The 25,428-nt window shown below is 45.6% G+C and overlaps 1 protein-coding gene across 3 annotated transcripts in view; it reads right to left on the reverse strand.

Annotated features, from left to right (window-relative positions):
- The window catches only part of UBE2F (ubiquitin conjugating enzyme E2 F (putative)), a 55,702-nt gene extending 37,482 nt beyond the window's left edge, over positions 1-18,220 (reverse strand). For all 3 annotated transcript variants that reach the window (XM_039728541.1, XM_039728542.1, XM_039728543.1), the window contains exons 1-5: positions 18,105-18,220; positions 16,116-16,249; positions 6,767-6,796; positions 5,783-5,848; positions 504-571 (exon numbers count right to left, since the gene is read on the reverse strand). In XM_039728541.1, the coding sequence (XP_039584475.1) occupies positions 504-571; positions 5,783-5,848; positions 6,767-6,796; positions 16,116-16,233 (282 nt within the window). In that variant the 5' untranslated portion in view covers positions 16,234-16,249; positions 18,105-18,220. The remainder of the gene's footprint in view (positions 1-503; positions 572-5,782; positions 5,849-6,766; positions 6,797-16,115; positions 16,250-18,104) is intronic.
- Between the last annotated feature and the right edge of the window lie 7,208 nt (positions 18,221-25,428).

Genomic DNA, 25,428 nt, shown 5'->3' on the forward strand with positions numbered 1-25,428 from the left:
CTACCTAGCTGTGACTGCAACTATTACACACAGATAATGCTGAATTTAGGCTCAGCTGGACAGGAACCAAAGATCTTCCCTGAAACTCTTCTCCAGGATCCTCCCTTACACATTCCTCAGCCTCTCTGCAAGAACTCTGAACTACCAACACCAAAGAAAGACACCAAAGCAGAAGAATGTGGGGGAAAATGACAGAACTGTCAACCTTTTCCTTTTGGTCCACTCGTTTCATTCTTAGATATATAACTTTTTAATGAGAATAATCATTAAATGCAGGTCTCATGAATAATTAACAGGAGAGAGCAGGACCTCAGCCAGAAGGAAGGACACTCAGGTTTGACTCATCTGCACTTCCCAGAGCTTCTGCCAGACAGTTGCAGAGATTTATTTTATTAAGGCACAGAAGATCCTTTCTCAGTCTCAATGCCACGTTCTCCCTGAAGTCTTGTTACCTGCAAAGAAAATCTAAAATGACAGCTATGAGACTAATGACAAATACTCACCACCATATTGTAGGCATCAGGAACTTCAGTTTCAAACTGAAACTTGCCCCCTTGGTAATAGCCCTCATCTAGAAAAGGGAAAACAAGGCAAATAGTTAAATAAGAGAAAAACACCAAGACTACAACAGCAGCACAGGGTTTCCATCAAACACTTCAGCTGGCTGCACCACCAGCTGCCACCTAATCCAAGGAGTGTGTGACCATCATGTCTCCTGCACTCCCAACATTTCTACAGCTGAAATTTGAAGTCAGGAGAGCCAACAGTCCCAGAAAAATCCACCATCCTGATCACAGGAGCAGGGATACCCAGCCAGAGGAACCCTGCACTGAACTTCTCACTGCAGGAAGCAAATCCTGGCAGGCAGCACCACATCAGCGACCCTTGGAATGAGCTGGAGAAATCCTGAAATTGCTAATACATTGCTAGATGCTGCTCCAGGACTGAGCAGATCTTCCCAAACTTGTGTTTGCTAAAGCACTGCTAAACCCTGCTCCAGGACTGAGCAGATCTCCCCAAACTTGTGCTTGCTAAAGCACTGCTAAACCCTGCTCCAGGACTGAGCAGATCTCCCAAACTTGTGCTTGCTAAAGCATTGCTAAACCCTGCTCCAGGACTGAGCAGATCTCCCCAAATTTGAGCTGGCAGTCCTGGTGAGTAGTACAATGATGTGCAAGGGCATGTTTCAGTGCACTGCAGTAACAGCAAGCAGCTTCTTTCACTGTAATTATCCTTCTGTGATGTACCTGCTAGGAACACATCTCCTCTCTGCCAGCCTCAGTACTGAATTATTAAAATGGCTAAATTTCCAAATATGACATATTAAAAGATCTACTTGCATTTAAGCAAGGCTAGTAGAATGGGATGACAAACAGCATGTTACTCTTGAAGTAGCTGTGCTTGGAAGCTGAAATGCTTACAAGTGATCTGAAATGAACCTGGCATTGCCATTACTGAGGTTTTTCATTAAAATGACAGGTACCCAGCCCACACTGGGGGTTTGAGACATCTGAGGGATGCTCTGACTCAAAGCACCCTGAGCACTCCAGCCCCAGTGAAGGCCAGGAGGGCTGGTTAGCATTATAGGATGCAGGTTTTTTATATTTCTTAAGCCAACACTGCAAAGAAATGTTCTGTGAAACAATCCATAGTTTAGAGAAAGGCTAAGAAGAATTTTGTTATTATCTGGTTTGTTCCAAACCACAAAAAAAAACCCCCTAGCTTGTCTACTGTAGGTCATCAAAATCCTAAATCCTCCTTCAGGTTGCTGTCTCTTGATCTGCTTTTCAAATCTGTTCTCCATTCCCACTCCAAATCAATTCTGAAGTGAGCTGGATTTATTAAGCAATTTTAGGCATGCTATGATTTACCATGAAATAGTAAAGGGACATGCACTAATTTTTATAGGAAAAAAGGCAAGATAAAAAGCATTTCTCTTTTGTTGTTAAATATAAAGAGACAAAAATCAGTAAAGCAAGCCATTAGTGAAGACCAGGGAGTACGAGGTGAGTTACACTGATACCCGTTGGTAAAACTGCTCCCTGTCAAATGTGCAGTGCACTGAGAGTGAGACACTGTTCCAGAAAGGAATCATTGAAAATGGTCCAATATCCCCCAGGAGCTCTAACACATTTATCCAACAGAAAACAGACAGAACACTGACTGCACTTTATCCACCATCTAGCACTATAATACCAAGTATTTTTAACCAAGTGACAGGAATTATCACATTTCCAAGTACAAAAGTTCTTTTCCTTGGCTTAATTTCACTAGTTCCTTGATTTGCTGGACTTGGAGCAGAGCATGCAGCAGCTCTTCACATTCCACCCCTGCTTAAGTGAAATAAATGCCTGCTGATGGATGTATCCACGTGTGTTTTATGTCAAAGAAAATCCCCAGGTTTGATGAACACTCACTGCAATGGCTGTCCAACAGAAACACTCAAGAACTTTCAGATTAATTCTTCCTCAAGACAACTCAATATTCATCACTGCCTCATATTACAACTCATTTTATATTTTGGTTTTACCTTGTCACCAATCACTAATCAAAACTCACACTGGGTAAGCCTTTGCTAGCAAATAAGCAAGGACATATTTACACAATTAAGAGGAGCAAGACATCTCTCCTCCCCTCTTTTATACAATTCTGCCTCTGTGTTCCTAAGGCAACAATCAAGCTACTCATTACCAGTCACTCCAACATATATTAAAAATTCTGGAGAGCCTCAGTACCCAGCCAGAAATCTTGCACTGCATTAACAAGATAATCCACAATAAAGTCATCTTTCAGCATCTCAAGTAAATAGGTTCTCAGACTGGGAGAGAAATCCTCAGTTTTTTAGGCATGAAGAAGTGGTGGGAAAAAAGTTCTGGCAGAGTTAACAGTGAGGAAAGAGCTATAAATAAACCCATCAAATGGAACAGCTTTAACACATAACTTAGGAAGCTGGCCACAGGGACTTTTGCTAAAAAGGGAGGATGTCTGAGCCACAGTTTTCCTCCCACTGCTTAAATTTATGTCTTCAAGCTGTATTAGCAGAGCAAGCATCCCTCCCACTTCAGTCTCAAGTTTCATTACCAGCAACCTGACTAATCTTAGCTTGTATTTGTAGGGTGTTTTAATGCCTGAAAGAGCTCTGGAAAACACTTCACCAAATTATTTCCTCCGTTTAGAAGAAAATGCAAGATAATTAGGGCAGGCCACAAGGGATGCACTTTGCATAGCTGCTCCCTGAATCAGCCATGCTCACCAATATTTGTGGGCATTTCACCAGAAAACAGGGCCTTTATTAATCCCCCTAGAGTGGCACTCAAATATCCACACCATGCCCAGACTAATCCAACAGCCTGGGAACTGCAGGGAAATTACATTTACTGCACTTACTCTTCTGGGTTTTTTCATATGTAAGCTATCTAAAGTCACCTCCTTTATTTTTCTCCAGGTCATTATCATGTTTTAATCCTCAGCTTCCAATTTTGTGCTCCAAATACCACCACAGCAAGGCTGGATTCTAAACATCTCCTTATTTTCCCTAGATTTCCATCCAATATGATACTGGTGCAAAAATAAGAACAGAGGCAAGTGGTGGCACAAGGGTATTTTGCAAAGGCAGAACAACTGTTTCAGATGACAAAAGGGAAGAGAAGCTTCAGGCAGCAGAGAAAACCAGCAGTGTCTGCCTGGGGAACACGGAGTTTGTCCACTGCAGCAGAAAAATCCAAGCCTGAGCCATTTTCTATCCACTGGTGGTGCACTGCAGAAAACTGGAGCATACAGAGATTGGAATTTCTTCAATTATATGAAGCAGCCACCCTCATCAAGATTTTCTACAAAATCATTTTAAATTAAAACCCTCCTGTCACCAGGATAATTTTGCCACATTAAATAGTGGTTGAGAAAGGTTTTGGTGAGAGGTGCTGAGCAAGGGACCTGAAAGGATTTCTGCTTGGTGGTCAAGTCCATTTTCTTATTCAAATTAGTCTTTTTGTGAAAGCCTAAGGAAGCTTCTTTTACTGTCCTTTCAAGACCAGCCACATACAAAATGACAGCAGGGAACAAAGTTAAGATTCATGCAATACTGTCCAGACAATACAAAAAGAGTTGGCTCAAGCCTGCTTGAGCCATAAAACTCCTGTGACAGCCACTCTGCTGCCTCAAGGAAAACCAAGATTTAGCACACACTGGAGAAAACTTCAGTGCTGAAGAGAGGCAGAAAACTACCAAGATTTTCTTGCTCTGTGTTCTGCCTTTATGGTGCTGAACTATGGCTGATCACAAGATTCTACACCTGAATTATGCACAGCTGAAAATAGATGTTTACTTGGGTCAGGCTGCAACTGCAGAGACTTCAGCTGTGCAGCTATATTTAGAGTAACAAAATGTTAATTAAGATCATCTCATTGGCAAGATCATTGGCACAAAACCCCTGCTCTGCATTCAACAGCTGGTTTCTGCCTGCAGCATCCTGCTGCACAGCAGTGAGCAGACAAAACAATTCCTAGGGTTTAGACACCTTGGAGTCAGGACAGCTTTTGTATACATTACTCATTTGCACAGTGATGCTCTTGTAAAGTCAGCTCCTTTCCAAAACAGAACAAAGCAGCATCATGCAAAGTGAAGGGCATTTGGTGCAAGCAGAATTAACACCCACCAAGTAAATATGAGCTCAACTCCTACACAGAATGGCAGGGCCAAAGCTCTAGATTAGCTCTTGCATTTATTTTTAATTACACTGACAAGGGCAGCCTCACTCATTTTTCCATCACAAAAGGGACTCACATGAATGGACATGTTAACAGAGACCACCCAAAATTTCTGCTGGAGGAAGGGCCAGCTGGTTTGGGCTAATGAACAGCAACAGTGACACCTAGTGCTGCTCTGCCTTCAAAATACTGGATTACAGAAACATTCCAGGCACTGCATTAAGTGCACAGCACAATTCCTCCAGGTCAGACACCAGGATGAGTGACACAGCTCACCCAAACTGTGCATCCACAGAGAATGGGCACCCAGGAGAAGGAGCTGCCAGGGGGACACCGACCCAGCACACCACACTCCATCCTCTCAGTGCACTGCACACAGCAGTGTTCTCACCTGACAGGCTCAAACACAAGAAGGGCATGTGAAGTTTAAATAAACTCCCATGCAAATTCATTCATAAAGCACAACCTTCTGTTCTAAAATGCACAGAAAACACTAATTTCAGGTGGCTATTAAGAAACTGGCATGGAAATGATAATTTATGAAAATGCTTTTACTGACCAGCCTGCCAGCAAGAGCTTCACAGGATACTCAAGTTGTGTTAAGAATAAAAAAATCTGATTTTCCATATTTGAAGAATCAAAGACTTAGAGATTCCTCCTTGTTAAACATCTGCAGGAACACCTGGGTTTGAAGTTTTCCAGCAGGGTTACACTGGTAACCTCTCTCTACACCTCTGCAAAACCAAACAATCAGCACAGGGCAACACACAACCTAACAGGGCTGTAAGGCAAAGATAAATCAACGTGGTTTGGAAACTGGCTGAGAGAAAAAAAGTTCTCAATCAAAGTAAGCAAACAAGATCTGAATTATTTCCTAACCCTACACATTTTTGAAAACTTTTTCATTGGTATCTAGTTGTCAAAAGTCAGCCCAGTTTCTCCATCTCTTTAATGAAATAATCACTGTAATAGCCAGATCTTCTTTGACTCGAGGCTTTATTGGAATTCCTGTTGGAATTATGCCTCCTAAACACCAACACAGACAGAAACAAAAGTAACACGTTGAAAAAAATTACCTGGGGTTACAGTTAGCTGAAAGTAATGGAGCTTGTTTGGGTCAGGAAAATTCACTTTACATGTACCTGTGAAGAAAAAGAATAATTTACATCAGAAAGGAGTTCTCCTCTGCTGGCTGACATGAGGAGACAAGTCTGTCATGGTTATTTTATCACCCATATTCCGCAGTCTTTGGCTTCTGAACCCATCAGGCTGGCTGTTCCTTTTCTGTAGCCAAGGAGCTGAACAGTACCATAGCTATAAATCCCATTTGCCTCAAAAAACCTACCTGGAGCTGTACACAGACCCTGGTACTGCACTCACACTGTAGTAACTGAAACCACGCATTCTGCTGGTATTTGTTACCACATAACAGAACCCACACTGAAAAAGGCTTACCTAAAATTACTCTCTGTAAATTTAAATTCTCTATAACTGCCATTAAGGAAGGCTTATATCTCAAGTAAGATTCCAGGTCTAAAACCATATTATCTTGCCTTTTTTTTTTAATTTTTTTTGGGGAAGATGGATCGCTCTTAAAAAATTAGTTTTCATTAGTACTTTCACTATTAACAAAGACATCAGGTTGCATCTGGAAATGAAAAAACTGCAGGTTGACTTTAAACCCTGAGAGCTGAGCTATTTGCTCTGCCCCTAAATCAGTCTCCTGGTTTGAAAATGAGAGAATAAAGAAAAAACACAAGCGAGGCACTAATTGCACCCTCGAGTCCCAGAAACCTTTTGGGCACTTTATGAAAGTTTTGTTGCCACTCCCCAGCAATTAAAAACTGGAGGGAAATTATCAATACTCCTTCCAAAGGACACTAATGAGGGTCCAGTTCTCCACAGTCCCATAACAGGAAGCAACAGAGAAATCTGTTCAAGCCAGAGTGGTGGAGCTTTGCACAGTTAACAAACACCATCAGCATTCACACCTCAGTCAAAATGTTCACTTCAATGCTCCTTTCCCCCTTTAAATGCATACTATTAAATGTTATACTCACAAGGTAAATTAGCTTCAAGGTCTGCAACCTCTGTTGAAAGAAAGAAAAATAAATTATTTATGCAAGCATAAAGCCCTCCTTCAAGTCCAAATTGACAGATCTAATTTAAACCACCCCACAAATCCAATTTTACTTAAAAATATAATTAAGCTGCAGTGGAAGTTTACCTTGAAATTTCTCTTTAAGCCACTCAATTCATTACTAAAATGCTCATCTGCCCTACAGACATGGGAAATGCACCCTCCTTTGATGGGGAGCTCAGCTCTGCCATGACTGAAGCACCAGGGCTGCTACCTCAGAGAGCACAGGCATTCCCAAAGCACAAGTTTTGTTACTGATATGCACTCCTATTCAATTAAATTTTCCTTTTTATTTATTTTCTGAGCTTAAAATTCATAAAAGAAAGGAAGCATCCTGATTCTGTTCCACAGCCCCTAGGAAATGAAGTTTTGAGGGTATTCCTAAGCCTGCCAAGTCACCTTCCCTGGAAAAATCCCTGCTTTTGTGAACTTTATTGAAATCTTACTTCAAATTTCTCATGAACCAGATGCATCAAAGTATCTCCCCACTTTACTTCTGAAGTCCAAGGAAATAAAATTGAGTATATTTTTGTCCTTTCCTGTGGTCTTATTTTCCATTTCTAACTTTGCTTTCAGGCCCCCACAGACACAGCCCATTTATTTGAGCTGACAACATGCAGGAGATTTCAATTCCAACTCTCAAAACCACACATCTGAAGGCAACTGTCACTCAGAATCCCTGGCACTGAATCCAAACTGACCTCATCACAACTCTCACTAACTCTCCAGAGCTTCTCCTGCCACCCATGCTTACCAAACCTGGCATTTGGGAATGATGTTTATTTGACTCCCATTTCCCTTGTGCTTGGCACACCCTGCACCTGCAGCCTACTACACCAAGAGAAAAAAAACCACCAAAACAGAAGCATTGTGCTTCACACTTACATAAAATATTCACAACTTCACTCTTTTAAAACCCCACACGTGCAGCCAGAGCTGATTTAACCAAAGCCATGCACTGAAAGACAACGCTGGAGCCACACTTTTGCTAAAGTACTGTCTTTATAAAATATACACACACAAAAATGTAATTGCAGCTGTAATCAAGGACTTTATTTCAATTTTCCCTTCCTGGTTGATAAAAAAAGATGTGACAACCAACCCCTGAAGGCTGCAGCTATGTAAACTTTTCCCAAGATTATTCCCTCACTCCTTCCTTTAAATTCACCAGCCTTTCACAGTGGCACATCAATCTTCACTGCAGTGCAAAGTTTAGGACCTGGTTCAATTATCTGAAGGTGTTGACTGCTTTCCTTTATTGCCTTCTGTGCTTGTGTGATGTTCACCTCAATGAATCCTGCCTGCCCTCTCCTGATCCCACAAAAGGGAGACATTTAAGGGCAGAGCATGCTCAGTCCCAGCAGGGGCTGAGCAGCTCTGCCTCCTGCAAGGTTCAGCAGAGTTTACAGCCACCAGAGTTCCTCTCAAGTGTGAAAATTCCCTGTGATGTGCTCACACTCCTGTGTTTCTCTCTGCCTTGGCCCAGGAATGAGTGGTTTTTCTTGTGAAAACACGAGAACAAAATGCCCACACCCAGCAGAAGGCAGCACTGTGCTCCTTCTCTGAAGATGTGCACACAGGTGGGAATGCTGTGCTAATAAACCCACACAAAACTTTTGGAAACAAAGACAAATGGCCCAAAATTGAGGTTTCTAATGAACTCTGCAACAAACCACAAACTAAGAATGAAACAACCTCATGCAGACCAAGCAGATAAAGATCTGCTTCAATAATCTGAATGTTTAAAGCAGCATCAAGTAAGGCAATATTACTATAACTGTGCCACATGAACAACCACTGGTGATTCACCAATTAACAAGCACATTTAACAGGCCAAAGCTCAGTGTTTGAGGGTTTTCCAAATTCTGTGTCTCTCTGGTGGTGACAGCATTGACATTAGAGCCATTTCTGTAGGCTGCTGCTCAGAAAGCAAACATTTTGACCAGAGCATTCAAGCTCCATTGAGATTTTGATGGTTTAACTCACACATTTTCTGCACAAATCAATACCTCTGGCATGAGCATTCTGTAAGAAAACACCCCTTGTGCAGGCTGCCAACCTATTTAACAGAGATTTGTGAACAAGCAAAGCATGGAAGTGACAGAGCTCCAATGCACTGAACTCCCAAGAGCTCCAAAAGCTTCACTAAATTAAAGAACAAACTTTTTTCTAACCTATTTCCTAGTTACAGTACCTTATAAATATTTTTCAGCCTATTAACTTCTACCACACAATACTACTAACTTCTAATCACCTATATTTTTTCTCATGTAGTCCTACAATACATTTTTCACAATTCCAATTCTCTAAGATATCCAGCCTTTTATAACTTTTATAGATATTCTTTTTATATTATTCATATTTTAATATTATATAGCCTATATATGTTGTATATATATTTTTATATAAACTTTTTTATTTACATTCTGCTTTGACCTAAAGTGTAGGGTAAAAGTAAATTATCAGAATTGCTCTGGGTAGATGCCACTTATCACTGACCAGAACATTTGTTTCCTACATAAAAGTGTCTCCTGTCTGTGGTGTAATATGTCACTGTTACAGTATTTTAAAACTTGTTAAAACTTATTTCTATTTCAATCTCTCTCAACAATATCATCTGTATTCCATAACCTCCCAAAGTCAACACACCTTATTTTGGTGTTTACAGACAAATATACAAGACTGTATAAACTTTCTATCAAGTTTTAAAAATTCTTTACAAATCCATTTCCCACACAAACTTAATAGTTTTTCTGAGCTCTTCTTTCAAGAAATGACTGTCACTACAGCTAAACAGTGAAGAAAACTCAGTTTGAGTACTTTTCATGGTAATTTTGTGGAGAATCTGCATCTGAGTCTCAATTCACACCATAAAGACAGGAGACAACCAGAACACCCAAGTGGCAGGAACTCTGAAGAGTCCATCTGGTGCTCCCAAAACCTGGTGTGACCTGCTGCAGGAGCAGCCCCAGTGGAGGTGGATGTGCACATCCTGCTCTTGACCCAGCACACACTTGAGCAGTTCCACATCTATTTTAAACCATCAAAAAGGAGAGGCTTAAACTTAAACCCAACACAAACACTGCAAGAGCTGAATGCAAACAGATTGTGGCTCAGCTTTTCTCCCTCCTGTACAGCTCCTGAGCTGCTTCTAAGCCTAACAGAAGCAGCCAGAGTTATTTATAAATGATTTCACAAACAATAACTCTCCCTGCCCATGACAGTTCTCCAGACAGAAATAGGAACACTCCTGCTGTGTGTACAAGGTTTATGAATGCTCAGTGCACACACCACAGCCCCACTGCTCTGCCCTCTCCCCAAGTCAGAATTTAGCAGTGCTTTGTTTACTAAGCCTTCCACAAAAATCAGACTCTATGCTTGATTTTGGAGCTGGAGTTTGGTTTTAAGTACACCAAATAAAAGCATTATTTCCTCAAGTGAACAGTCTCACCCACAGCAGTATTACTTCTCTCTAGTTTTGTTTAAAAAGCCCCCTCTCCTGTTTAGGTCCCTGAACATTAAATACTTCGACATTAATAAAAATTCCATTTTTCAGTACTAATTCTAATACTCTATTAATTCCAGAAATACTGTTTGCCTCCTCATTCTTATCCATCTCTCTTTATAGTGCTCCCTACTTAGCTCCTCTGAACTGTACAGACCAGTGTAAGAAAAAAAGTATTTTCTCACCTCTCAACTTTCCTCACCTGTTTTTGTGAGGAGGGATATTACTATTTTAAAGGCTTGAATAAAACAAATAAATGGTTTCCCTCATTTTTAGTTACAACAGATATTCACCTCACTTTCACCATCAGTTTCCCACTTCCATTCTCTCAGGTTTAAACAGAGGCACACATTAAATATTTTCTGGTTACATAAATATAGCAGTAAAAGCCACAGATATTGAAGACAACCAAGGAATAAACCTTGTTAACTCATTTTCACATATATTATTTCAAGTTGCCACAATCAAACTAAGCAGTAGCAGTAATATAAAAGTGGATGATGAAGTTTCTGTGCAATACCAAAAATGCAATGTAAGGGACAACCTTTATGATCCACGAGCTGCTGCTGCCATCCTGGTGCTCTCTATCTTTAATTCCATTTAGCAATCACCTTCATTATACAATATTAATCTTAAATATCACTTGGGTTCATCCTCAGCCCTTTTTAAATTTCAGAAAGGATTTGCCTTTCAAGCTCAGCACTGCACACTTGCCATGAGGAGCAGTCATGTGGTCCCTGCTCCCAGCTTAATGAAGTTCCCCTCAGAAATGAACAGGACACTAAAAATTGCCTCTGCAGCACAGAACAAAATGAAAGCTGCTGAAGCAATTGTACTGCTTGCTCTATTTTAATTTGGGCACTGGGCTTACAGAATTAGGGCCTTACTCTCCAACTGAGCCTAGATGGAAATGCAGTGAGAACAGATGAACAGATGAGTCACACGGAATTTTGAACAAAGCTGTGCTTTACTAGACCCTCTCTACAGCTGGAAAAGAACATCCAAATGACTCAGAATTACTTCCCTAGATATAAAACTTTAGTGACAGAGAGATTTCTATTCATAATACATCCATAAAATAACCCAAGTGTCCTGAGACATGACTGACATCTCAATCTGTAGCAATGCTGGATAGAAGCAGTCAAAGGAAGAACGTAAGGAAAAACCAACAAAGGGCACCAGTACTTTAAGAGCAGCTTTCCCCAGAAGTGGAACAAAGCCTGTTTAACGTGCATCCATCAATGAAGTCAAGGTCAGTGCCTGCCACCACTATTTCCAACACCAACTGAATGTTTCTTCATACCCATAGTGCAAATAGCTATCATACCTAAATTAGCACTTATTTTTAGCACTTACTTTTCCTACTTTCAGGCATGCATGCCAAGTCTTTAAAAGTCTGTAAGCATCACCTGCACTTGTCAGTGGCTGGGGTGCTGGTCATCACCTCAATCAAAACAGAAATGATCAGGCAGAGCACACAACACAGCTGAGGGCTGCAGGGGTACCAGTGTGCCAACACATCCTTCAGGGATCTGCACTGCCTTCCTGCACTGGACTCTTTATCACACAAACAAGGCTGTCTGCAATTCACCTCCAGAAGAAAACCACAGTCTGTGTCTGGGCAACACCCTTAGCAAGGCTGGCAGACATCTGTCTGCAGGATTTATTAGATGATCCCTCATTTACTGTGGAGCAGGGACAGGACAGTGGTGCTTCACCACTGGCAGAACACTCCAGGCCTTTTCTCACCTCCTCCTCCTCCCTTGCTGAAGGCCAGGATTTCTCTTCTTTTATGCAGGAGAGATTATTTTCTGATTTGTTGCCAGGACACTGACCTGATGGAGCCTTTCTCCTGTTCTGCCACTGTCATCTGTTTGTAACTCCAGCCAAAACACACACCAGTGACAACTTCTACTTACAGCTACTCTTCCGGGCTCCTGCTGGCTTTGGGATCCATCACAACAATCTAAGTTCAGCTCTTGCAGCTCCATAGCCAAGCTCCAGCTGCAGCAGCATCCCTGCTGCGTGCACACCTTCAGCAGGCAGCTCTGCACTCCTGTCCAAACTCATTCCTGCAATCTTTGCATGACCTAGCAACACCATCAGCATCACAAGCTCACTCCACTCAGTCTCACCACATCGTAGGTGCTGCTGCAGCTCGTCTGTCTGAAAGGCTGAAGCAAATTCTAAAAACTTGTAAGCAAATGGTTTACATTTCACTTCAGCAGCTTAAAACAGAACATCCCCAAAAAGCCTTTCCCACTGCTTTCCCCTCTCACTGCCAGCAGCTCCACTGGAATGATCTGCTTCTCCTGTCAGGCCCATTTCACCCAGAAACCACCCTCAGCACACTGACAGCTGCTCCCACAGCTCTCCTGGGAAACCATCGTCATTGTGGTGCTGCATCCTCTCTCCCAAGCTCTGGCATGCTCTGCAATTCCAGCAATCCCTATCAGGCCCTGACCTTTGCACAAGAGCTGTGGTGAAGCTTTCCTGAGCTGCACCAGGAACTCCTGCTCCTGGACAAGGTGGGAGATGGGAGCAGGAATAACCAGTCATTCCCTGATGGCTTTGGAACATTCCTTAGCTGAATTACAGCCTGAGTAAAATGGTACCATTCTCACCTGAATTTCAAAAAATTCCAGTAATCCCCAAAAAGGATTAACAGATTAAAAATCTGAGGGGGGATTTTTAAAATGTACTCCCATACATATCCATACATGTGTGGCTTATCTTTGCACATCTATATATATTTGTGTATGTGAGTGCATTAACCTGAACACACTATAAAACACTATCTTATTATCTTGAATCTATGTTTATAGCTGATTAATAATTAATATAACACTCAAGTGCTTTTATTATTAAGTTCTGCTAAATCTTTTAGATATAACTGTTCAGTCCAAGCCTGAGACTGGGCCCAGCTGCACTGAGACTCCTCCCTGAGGAGTTTAGAAAGGAAGGAATTTCACCCTGAACCTCCTGACTCAATCAGGAGTTTCCTTTACCTTTTTCCCTTTCCTCTTTTCATTCCAGCCTCTGCATGTATCACCCTAAATTGACCCTAATTTTATTTTCCTTTACATGCATTACCCCAGGCAGTAAGCAGTATGCTTACCAACATTTGTTGTTGTTTTGCAAATTTCTGTTAAGGCACATTTTCCCAATGCCTTTGATGGTGACTCTCTGAGTGACCTACACCACTCATTTCACAGCAGGGATGCAACTTCCATGCACAGTCAGATCAGGATCCAGCACTCAGCCATGTGAGCACTGACCTGCTTTTAACATTTGTCAGTCTGGGACTCGTTCAATACTTAGTCTGAACTCAGTTAGTTTAAATACTTCGTTTTATTAAGTATTTTTAATTTACAGGTTCTTTTTTTACTTTTATTTAAATAGCTGGTTTGCTATCACAGCCACAGCAACTACAATTACAATGTCAATATTAATTTTCTACATTTTCTTCCTCCCCTGCACACTTGGGTATGGTTTTGAAAAACATGATTGCTCTAAGGGCAGAGTAAAATTTCTTTGCCCCCCTCACATGAAGGGTATTTATTTCACACTGTTATCTTCCCCTCAAGTCTATAGGTTAGGGAAAATCTCAGATTATGTATATTTAGTAATTTGGCTTTGTAGCTTAGCCTGGTTAAACAGCTTATATCTTCCCCTCAAGTCTATACCTGTAGGTTAGGGAAAATCTCATATTATGTTAGTAATTTGGCTTTGTAGCTTAGCCTGGTTAAACAGCTTATTTCTCCTGCCTGAATCATTCCCTCTCAATGAGGATTTCCAAATTGGAGGTGTAAGAGTGATCAAAATAATGATTTAAAACGTGTAGAACTTCCCTGTCCTTAAAACAAGACAGGGAGAAAATTGTGGACACAACATTCCTACAGCCCAGGTGAGGCACTTCCAGTGCACTGAGGCAGCAGTGTTTGCAGTGACACTTTGCTCCAGATATCTGACAGAATTTACCCTGATTTAGGAAAAAACCATATGCAGTGCTAGTCAGGTAATATTAGTCAGGCAATTATAGCCATGTCAGCCTCAAATCATCCTGAAACAAGAACAGGAAATGTGGATTTCCTCTGACTGGCATGAATCTCAACAGTGCCAGCTTCAACAGCAGAGTACTTGCTACTGATCATTTTCAGCAGAAACTTCAACCTAAACAACACATTCCTGTGCCACTAACATTCAACTGTTACCAGAGGGACTGAACCTACTTTAAATCCACAGTAACTGCAAGCTGTCAGCACCTATGGATTTTTAAATGTAGTATTATCTATGCTACAAAAAAAAAAAAATCAGTGAAGGAAAGAGCTGTCTAACAATGAAACAGTTTAATTATTGTTTCCTTAACTACCCCATTTACCCCCAACTGCCAAGCAGTAGGTTTGGGGCTTCTTTTCCACCAGCCTACAGCAGTCTTCCTAAAACACACCACACTGCAATCACTGGTTTATTAATTCACAACTTCACACTCAACTTATATTGACTCCAGGCCTAGAAAAATCTCTCTCTGCACTGCTTTTTATAATCTTGTTAAAGTGTGCTGCCTCTGACCTGTGCCATTAAAACCACTGTTGCGACTTTCAGGGTGTTTTTTTCCTGTGACAGGCAGTTATAGTTTTGCTCAAAAAACACCTTCACACCAAGGCAGACAGACTTCTGTTGACATTCTCCTCCTCTACATTCAATGCCATTCATGTGGCAATTTTTTATCATGTTTTAATTGATGATGGACTAATTTTCAACAGAGTAAGGAAGACACTTGTTTTGATTTTCATCATTCAATAATAAGTGAAGGAAAGAGCTGTCTAACAATGAAACAGTTTAATTATTGTTTCCTTAACTACCCCATTTACCCCCAACTGCCAAGCAGTAGGTTTGGGGCTTCTTTTCCACCAGCCTACAGCAGTCTTCCTAAAACACACCACACTGCAATCACTGGTTTATTATTCACAACTTCACACTCAACTTATAGTGACTCCAGGCCTAGAAAAATCTCTCTCTGTACTGCTTTTTAAAATCTTGTTAAAGTGTGCTGCCTCTGACCTGTGCCATTAAAACCACTGTTGCGACTTTCAGGGTGTTTTTTTCCTGTGACAGGCAGTTATAGTTTTGCTCAAAAAACACCTTCACACCAAGGCAGACAGACTTCTGTTGACATTCTCCTCCTCTACATTCAATGCCATTCATGTGGCAATTTTTTATCATGTTTTAATTGATGATGGACTAATTTTCAACAGAGTAAGGAAGACACTTGTTTTGATTTTCATCATTCAATAAAAATAAGTGTCCTGCTGTCATCACAATGGGTAATAACTGACGTAGACTCCAGGGATTTCAGAAGGCTAATAATGATTTTCTTTATTAAGAAAATCATCTTTTAATCTTTATTAAGATTAAAATCATTGCTTTTTTATACCCTAGCTCACTACAGGTGTATCTAATTGGTCCTTGAATTAAAGCACCATCACCACTGGCCAATTAAGAAACCACCTTTGGCAAACAAATCTCCATCACACATTCCACATGTTCACACCACCAGGTAAGGATTGTTTCTCATTCTTTGCTCTGATCGTCTCACAGCCTTTCCCAGAGCGATGCCTGGGGAAGTGTCTGTTTCTCTCAGTGACCAGAGATCTGCTGCCACATCCTACAGCACATTTCAAAAACACCTGTGTGAACTTATAGGCAATTCAGTGCTGCTGACTGAAAGCAGAGAACCCAGCCTATTGCAATTTTGTGTCACCTTTAACGAGCAGCTTGTCCCGGACAGACACCCTGCGGGTGGAGTCCGCCGCTGGGGTGGGCGCACGGGGGCCTCTGACGCCGTCATCCCGCTTCAGCTTGCTTGCCAGAGTTAGCATCACTGCTGCTTCCCTCCTGCAACACAACACAGGGACAGTCACACGCCTGGGGCACGAGCACCACAGCTCAGAGGTGCTGAGGTGCCTCAAGCTTGGCTTTTGTGTTTTCTAGATTCTGTGCTGCTGCAGTGTGTAACTCTGAGATTCACATTGAGTGTTGGCGAGCTCTCTTCACAGGCAGGCAGGCACAACAATCCTTTCCCAGCTTGTCCAAGGACAGCTGTTACAAGCTCCAGGCCCAAAATGTACAAACAATGAACTGAAGAGAGAAAAACGAGAGGATGGGACTTCATATCCTGAAGCTATAACTGGACAATTAACTCCAATATGCAAATAGACCAGAACTTATAAAAGTGAGAGACCCCGGACCAGTTGTTCATTTTGTGACCATTTTGGTTCATTTTGGGCGCAGCCCTGGCTGGGCTCTTGTGCTGCCCAAGGAGTGTCCATTGAGGAAATCCTTTTAGTAAATCCCTGCTTTATTCTTTAGCTCTGCCCAGCCTCTGTCCCAGGTCAGAGCTGACCAAGGAGTGAAGGAACACCACAAGGCAGAGGTGCTGCATGCAGTAAGGTGAACAAAGGTGGGGATGGCCCCAGCACCTGAGGAATGAGCTTGTTTGGGCTGGGAGCACTGAGGGAGGTGAGTGCATCAGGCCAAGAGGAAATCCAGTTTTCTGAGAGAGGTCATGCTCACATCAGTGTTTACAGCCCCCTCTCACTGCCTGACACTGCTCCTTCAAAAGAGCTGCTGTGAAAACACCCCTGTGAGGGGTGCTCTGCTCCACACCTCACAGACAACACCCACAGCTACCTTTTGCCTGGCCAAAAGGGAAAAAGATAACCAGGAGAAAGGGCAGGGATTCCTGGAACAACTCTCTAACTAGGAAGTGAGCTCTGAGACAGCTCCCAGGGCACAGGAAAGGGACTGAGGTGCAGACTGCAGTCACCCACACAGCACTAAAACCCCAACACACAGAGACCAAGGAGCTGAAATGAAGAGATGCTCCTGCTGTGCCAGCCATCCACTCTGGGAAATCACACACTGCTGAATTCATTCCAGTGAAAGGGGGCCAAAACACCCAACCTGTCATGGCTTCACATGTTTTGGTGCTGCTCTCAGTAGAGGGCAACTCCTCCTCCTTTAACATTTTGGCTAAAACCAACACAGTGCTGACAAAACCCAAACCCCCAAACAGCTAAAATGGTAGGGGAGCTGCTTATTATTTAAATCATACCAATTAATTCAACCAAATAAAGGGGAGGGAAATGCAAAAAGCCAGGGTATAATCTTTACTTGGAGGCTGAGAAGGACTCAATAGAAAAGTGAGCAACAGAGCTTAAAAAAAAAATAAAAAAAAAAAAAAGAAGAAAAAAAAAGAGGGGAGCGGGGTCTGAAAAGTACTGAACGCGGCCATAAATTAAAAACCCGGGAAAAAAAAAACCTGTAAGCCGCAGACCAGCTGTTCCCTCAAAAATGCCCCCATCTTTCACCTTCGATGGGCTTTAGATGCCTAAATACCTTCCCAACTTGTCCTGAACAACCAGGAAACCCAAGAGGAGTACAACCAGTCTGGAAAAGAAATTATTCGCCTCGGCAGCATCCCAAATTCTAATAAAACCCATCAAGAAAGCACTGTGAAACAGCGGGTAAAGCTTTACCGAGGAGGCAGAGGAGCAAGGGATGTGCTTATTTCTAAGGAAGGCAGCAAGAGCCCGGGGAATTCTGCAGCTCCCAGAGCCAGGGCAGCCCCTCGGCAAGGCACGGCGCTGAGGGGCCGGGAGCCGCGGCCTGGCGGGCCGGCAGACGCGGGGACAGCGGGAGCGGCCAGGCCCGAGCCCAAGCTGCGGGAAGCGGGGCAGCCCGCACGTACCTGAGCGCGGCGTCAGGGCCCGGCAGCCGCGGCCAACACCATCCCCGGCGCCGGCCCGGGGAGCGGCGGCGGCGGCTCCTCCTTCCTCCTCCGCCGCCTCTTCCTCCTCCCCTCACGGCCCAGATCTCGCGAGAGCCCGGGCCGGGCAGCAGAGTGCCCCCGCGGCCGTCTCGCGAGAGTTTGTCGGGGGAGGCCGTTAGCCGCCGGGAGGGCGGCGCCATGTCGGGGCGGCCGCTGAGGGGCCCCTCAGGCGGCGCCGCCATGTTGGGGCGCTCCCTCAGCGCCAGCGGGGTGCCGCAGTGCCTGGGGGAACTTATGTCATTTATCTGTCCTCAGGCCCAATTTTGTCGCCTTTTGTAAACAGAATCACACAATCCTTAAGGTTAGGAAGGATCTCTGAGATCGCGCCTTTGGCGGATCTTCACCGTGTCACCCCGCCCGCGGCACTGAGTGCCCCATCCTGCAACACCTCCTTCCTCGCTTAAGGAATGAGTCGTTCCCTGAACATCTCCGGAGATGCTGATCCCACCCCCTTCCTGGCGAGCCGTTCCCCATAAATTCCCTTATTTTCCTGTCCCCTCACACTGCTGTGGAAAGGGGGGTGATTTGGCCACAATATAAATTAATGCTGAGTCTGCGGCAAATAGGAGCACGGCAAGAGGGAGAAAAAGGATTGTTCAGGAGCAGAGCTTAGCCAGTTTGCAGCGTTTCCCTTAGTTAAGGCAAATCTACTATTAATTAAATCTACTATTAATTAAATTAATCTACTAATCTACCTAAATTAATCTACTATTTGTACACTCCAGCAGCAGATGAGTGGAAGACTAGTGAATCAGATGGAACAGTCAATATGTCAATAATATCAGTATGCAACAGTCAATTGTGAGAAAAATTACTCACTATTTAAAATTTTTATAAAAGTTTATTAAGGGATAAAAGGGATAAAACCCAGCGCTGGGGTGCTTGGCTATTTGCCAAAATAAAAATAAATAAATAAAAACTTCACCCATGTTCTCTATAAACTGTTACATTACAGGGAGTACATGCATATTCATAGGCATTTATACATATTCAAACATTCCTTTGAGTTTAGATGTGCTTTTGCTTTGTTTTAACCTTTGACTTCTTGCTATCCTGTAGATTAAACCAATATATTTTATTTCTTCTTGTGGTTCCATCCCGTTGTATTTTCACTCCCTGATAATGAGGGTTAATAAATTCCTTTATCCAGTGCTCTGGTTTCTGTTTCCGTTATCTTGTCTTTCAGATAAGATAGTCGCTAATGTGGGAAATCACTTAATTATTTTACACCATTTTCTGAGTTAGTTACGTGTAAAAGCATTTTAACATTTCACAGTCTATTATGCTACAGTCTAAGATAGTATATATTACACTACTATCTAGAAAAGCTGTACAGTGCATACATAAATTGACATTATACTACATCAGAAGCCTTTACAACTTGCACTATATCAGGATTTTTGCGATCAGTAATAACTTGAAAAAGCTAATACATAAATGCGAAAGCCAGTAACTGTATTTGTTGTTTATAACATCAATCAAATAGAAATATCAATCTTATAGAAGCACAAGTCCACTAGATGGAAAAAATGATCGTGAGAGTGCATTTGGTGATGGAGAGTGAATACTTGGGTATCGTAACTAGACTGCCCAAAAACTTCAGAAATTTCCACAGTTCTGTTAAACCTGTAAAAGAGGTGCATAAATTTAAGTTTTTCCACTAAATAAGGGAACAAAACTTGGAAGCAGCACCCAGGTCAGAAGGTGTGGTCAGGCAGAGCCAGAGACCTGACATGGGAATTCTGGCAGGCTGAATATACTGAAATACTCACTGCATCCTAAACATTCCCTGCAGGGACACCACTGCCCCTTCCCCAAAAACAAACTGCACTGAGCTCACTGAAATCCGGCTAATCCAGCACAGAGCCCTTTCCTCCCTCCTTCGGCTTTTCCATCCAGATCCATGTGTCCTTTGGGGGAATGGCATCTGCCTGCTGGGAGCCCACAGAGCATTCCCACAGCCCGGATTTTGGGGGGAAATGGCATCTGCCTGCTGGGAGCCCAGAGAGCATTCCCGCAGCCCGGATTTCGGGGGGAAATGGCATCTGCCTGCTGGGAGCCCGCAGAGCAGAGCATTCCCGCAGCCCGGATTTTGGGGGGAAATGGCATCTGCCTGCTGGGAGCCCACAGAGCAGAGCATTCCAGCAGCCCGGATTTTCAGGAGAACGCGCTGCGCCTCGCCGCAGCCGAGCCCCGCATTCCACGGGGAATTCCCGCGGCGCCTCCGGGGCTCTCCCCGCCCTTGGGAGGCGTTGGCCCCAGGGCGGTTCCCTCGGGATGGGTTTCCATTGCCCCGGGCGCTGCTCCTGGCATTGGATGGCAGCTCCTGGGGCGCCCCGAGCGACGGAATGCCGGAAAGCTCTCCCAGAAATCCCAACATCCAGGCGTTTTTCCTCTGCCCGCCCCCAGAGGTTCCTTTTGGGCAGTGTCCTTGCCGGGATGTGCGGGCGATACCTGTGCGGTGGCATTGCAGAAAAGCACGCTAAAATAAGCTTATCTGCTTACGGTAGCTAACTACTTTAGTTTTCATATTAAATAGCAGACAAGAAAATAACACATACAGGCAAGTATGCAGAATATACTCTTTAATAAATAGCAGGTAAAAAAATAGATCTCCTTAAAAACATTTTGAGAACCGGAAAAACAGAGGTACCTTATAAATACGCACATTCACGTTCTTTCGGGAAGGGCATTACTTCGCCTTGTCCCGAGCCAATAATTTAAAAGACAGTAGAAAAAATAAAATAAAATTAAAAGAATTTTTTCCTCAGCTCGCATAAAAGAAGGGTTACATGGGTGAAACAGGCAGTAGCAGTCGTTTTTCCCGGTCCTTCTCCCGGGGGCGGTGCCGCGGGGCGCTTCACCTCCGGGCGGGCCCGGCAGCGCGGCACTTGTCCTGGAGCGCCCAGCAGCGCAGGTTGTCCTGCACCTGCATGACGAACGGGATGGTGGCGGCCCTGAGGCACGCCGTGCTCTCCTGCGGGGCGACACGGGCTGGGTCAGCTCTGCACAGGGCGCTTTTGACACCCCAAAAAGGCTGCAAGCCCCGCCGGCCCCACTTACTGTGCGCAGGGCCTCCTGCAGCCGGTGCAGCCAGCGCCGCAGCTTGCCCGAGGGCTGGAGCCCGGGATCCACCTGCAGGGAGAGCGGCCGGCTCAGCAGCGGCACGGAGCGGGCCGCGGCCGGCCGGGGCAGGGCTGGGGAGGCACTCACGCAGCCCAGCACGTCCTCCCGGGCGTTCCTGAAGAACTCCAGGGGCTGCCGGCTGGCCTCGGCGAAGCTGGGGGAAGCGGGCAGCTCCAGCATGGCGATGGTGAGGTTCAGCTCGGCCGCCACCAGCAGCACGCGGTCGGACATCTGTGGGGGAGAGTTTTGTGGTTAAGGCAGCCGAAGCAGCAGGGCTGGAGGATGGGGTCTCGGAGACCTGCCCAGGGGTGGAGGGGGAAGCGGCGGACAGGAGAGCCGTGCCCCCTTTTTGCAGCATCACCTCGCTCTTACCGGCAGGTTTACCGCGTTCCATCTCCGGTGGAAGAGCTTGGTGTTGCATTTGTGGTCCTTCATCTGCTGGCATAAACCGAGAGAGAGACTGAACAACTCTCATCGTGACTTCTGGCTATGTTGGACAACCCTGGCCAGCCTTGAGGGGTCTGAAACCAGGATGGCCCAGCATCCTTCATGCCCCCAAACACCATTGGAAAACATCTTGCTCATCCCCAAACTGCCGCAGAAAACCTGCGCTTTGTCACTCAGCTCTTGAATTCAGCATCCCCTCCCAGCCCACAGCCCCCCGTTGCCGGCAGTACTCACAACCTCATGTCTCATGTTGCTCAGAGCCTGCTGCTGCTTGGGTGCAATGTGCTGGTACTTGGAGGGCCTGCAGCCATTCCCCGGGGCGTCATGGGGAAAGGCAGCCCCCAGGCTGACCCCCAGCACCAGCACGAGCAGTGCGGCGACGCTGAGGCTGAGGTGCAGCATTTTGGCAAGGAAAGCTGGACAGCCGGCGATGGAGCACGACGGGGTGAGGAGGCTGCGGTGCAGGATGCCAGAGAGGATGAACAGCAGGACTCCAGGCAGGATTCGCTAAATTCCAGCTGCAGAGGTGCCTGACAGGTGCTACAGGTGGCTTCTTCAGACGTGGAGCTGCTGAGCTGCTGGATGTCCCAAGGAGTTCCTTTGCCTTGCTCGCTGTGGCTGCCTTGCTGCTCCATCTCCAGCTTTTTATTCCTGCCTGGTGCTTTCATCTTCGCAGGAAAACCCTGGGCTGGTACAGCTGAAAACAAGAAAATGAAAGTGGTGCAGGGAATCTCCCCTTGTTTCTCATACCTGCCCAGCTGCCTCCAGCTCTGCCTGCTCTGCCTCAGCCCAGGATGCCGGGGGATGCTGGGGCTGGGGCTGGCAAGTGGGGGGATGCCAGCAGGACCCATCCCCACCCCGTGCTGAAAGCTGTGGGAGACACCTGGGGACAACAGGTCCACGGGGACAGGAGGGGTGTGGTGCCTCCTGAGTGGCAGCAGGAGTTCAGGCTTCAGTTTTCCCGTGGTGGGTTGGGGCCATAAGCAGCAGCCAGGAGTGGGCACTGCACTGTCCGGGCTGCAGGCATGAGCTTTTATGGCTGTGTTATCCTGAGGGACCAGGCTCTCCACCAAAGCAGGGAAAAAGGAGAAAGCAGAAGCACTTCCACCTGAAGTTTTCCAGGTGGGACACAGAGTTGTGTTTGGGAGATGAAGATGAGCAGAGCTGCCCCTGGGGCTGGCTGGGGTTTCCTCCCTCTTCATCCTGGAGACACAAATAGGGTGTATTGACATCCCTCTGCTGACAGCTGGAATGGTACCTCTCAGCAAACTGTCCTTCCATCAAGGGAACCTCCTAAAAGCACTGCTGTGCTTTTAAGTCTCATGCATTCATCAAGCATTAAATATAAAAAATTAGGGCAGTGCCTGGCTCTGGGAAGCAAAGAGAGTAAGGCATAAATGCACTTTGCACAATGACCACAGAACACTCCAGGAGGACCCAGTTTTTAATTGTCATATTTGGAACTGAAGTGCTGAGTTCAAAGGGTCCGAGAAAAGGAGAAAAGCTCTTGTGGAAGCATGTGGGAAGATACAGCTGTGGGTGAGCAGAGGGGCATGGATGAGGTCATGGGGTGGGCTGGGACCCTCAACACCATCCAGTCCAACCCTTGCTGTGGCAGGATCAGCTGGCACTGTCTGCCCAGGACAGCGGCCAAGGATGGAGCAGACACTTCACAGTCTCTGTTTTTCTTGTGTTCAGATGGACTTCCCTGGCTCAGCTTGTGCTGGGCTGTCACACCACCCTGACCCCTGAGCCTCCTCTTTCAGCCTTTCCTCATGGCAGAGATGTTCCTGTCCATCATCTTCATGACCTTGATTGGACTCCTCCAGCCCCTGCCACGTCTCTCTCCCACTGAGGAGCCCAAAACTGGCCCAGCACTTCAGGAGTGGCCTCACCACTGAGGAGAGGGGAGGAATCACCTTCCTCAGCCCTCTGGAAACACTCCTCCCAGTGCAGCCCTGGATACCATTCACCTTCTTTCCCACCAGGACGCTTTCCTGGCTCATGTTCAGTTAGTGAGGAGGTTGAGCAGGACCAGCTGTTGACTCACAGGGTCCATCCAGCCCCTCCTGAGCCCTTCCCCTGCTCCAGCAGCATCCCAGAGGGCTCAGATCATTCCTGGAAAACCATGATGGAGATGAAGAACGGGAAGGGGCAGCATGGATCAGACAGGGCTCAGATCTTTCCTGGAAAACCATGATGGAGATGAAGAATGGGAAGGGGCAGCATGGATCGGACAGTGGCTCGTTCCACTTTGTCCAGACTGGATGCAGACACAGCTTGGAGAAGAGCCAGGACAGCAAAACGTGGTGCTGAAGCCCCAGAGCGTGGTGGGCACAGGTTTTCCAGTCATGGATGTGGCCACTGGACCAGGCTCCTGTGCCAGCCTCCCTCACAGCAGCAGGTTGGGGGAGGTCAGTAATTAAAGTTGGGCCCTGGTGTGGGCTGGGTCCCTTGTCTGCCCTTTTGGGGAACAGGACAATGGCTCTGTCCTTCCTTTCTCTCGCATTAAAGAAACCCACAGGAGATAAATTTTTATTCAACACAACAAAGTTCATGATCAGTATAGCTGTGAAATACAAGTCCAAACCAGCATAAATAAGACCACTTCTGTCATCCAGACAGGCACAGCTCAGCTGGAATAGAGGGCAACTGAGCAGAAAATCCCAACAGATGAAAAATAAATGTGGTCCCCGGTGGGAGAGGGGTGATCCACCACCAACCCCGGTCCCACACCACCGATCTCTGCCGGGACACTTTCGGGTCACCCGTCGGGTCACAGAGCAGCATCACGTCCTCGTGGGACAGCTTCGGCTCCTGTTTCCCATGGCTGTGGCTTTTCTCTCCCAGGTGTCATTTCTGTTTGGAGAAGTAAAGCGAAACCTCATCTCTTCACACGTGCAAAAGGAAGTTCACAGGCGCCAAAGGAAAGCTAAAGCTGTGGGGCAAAGCCAGGCCATGAGCACAGCCCCCGGCACCCATGGTGGGATGGAGGGATGAGGATCTCTCCTGGGCACCCTGCTCAGATATTTGTGCCACTCCCAGCCATGGCTGAGCCCCCAGGGAACTGGCTGAGCAGCACTGAGAGCTTTTTCTTCACGGGATGCGTGTTGCCATCCTGGGCTTTGGTGTGTGTCTTGCCCAGCAATGCCACGCTCAGCAAATGCCAGCCCAGCAAAGCATGGCTGCATTCGCCACAGCTCCTCCAAACCGTGCCAGTGCCAGCTCCTGCCCTGGCAGTGGAGTCCCCAAAGCCAGCACGGGCAGGGGACATCACACCGTGCCCAACAGAGTCTACAGAGCACGGGGCACCCACCACAATCATTGCTCCAGTCCCAGTGATGCCTTGGGAAGGCTGACCTAGAACAGAGGCTGGACAGAGCTAAAGAATAAAGTAGGGATTTATTAGGAGGCCTCAATGGATCCACCTTGGGCAGCACAAGAGCCCAGCCAGGGCTGCACCCAAGATGAACCAAAATGGTCACAAAAATGGACAGCTGGTCACAGGGTCTCTCACTTTTATAAGTTCTGGTCCATTTACACATTGGAGTTAATTGTCCAATTACAGATTTATACCATGAAGTCCCATCTTGCTTGTCTTTCTCTCTTCAGTCCCTGTTGTTTTTGCTCTTGGGCCTGAGATCTGGATCATTTGTCCTTGGTCCCCAGC

This window comes from Passer montanus, unplaced genomic scaffold (genome assembly GCF_014805655.1).
Source record: "Passer montanus isolate IOZ18808 unplaced genomic scaffold, ASM1480565v1 scaffold66, whole genome shotgun sequence".
NCBI lineage: Eukaryota > Metazoa > Chordata > Aves > Passeriformes > Passeridae > Passer > Passer montanus.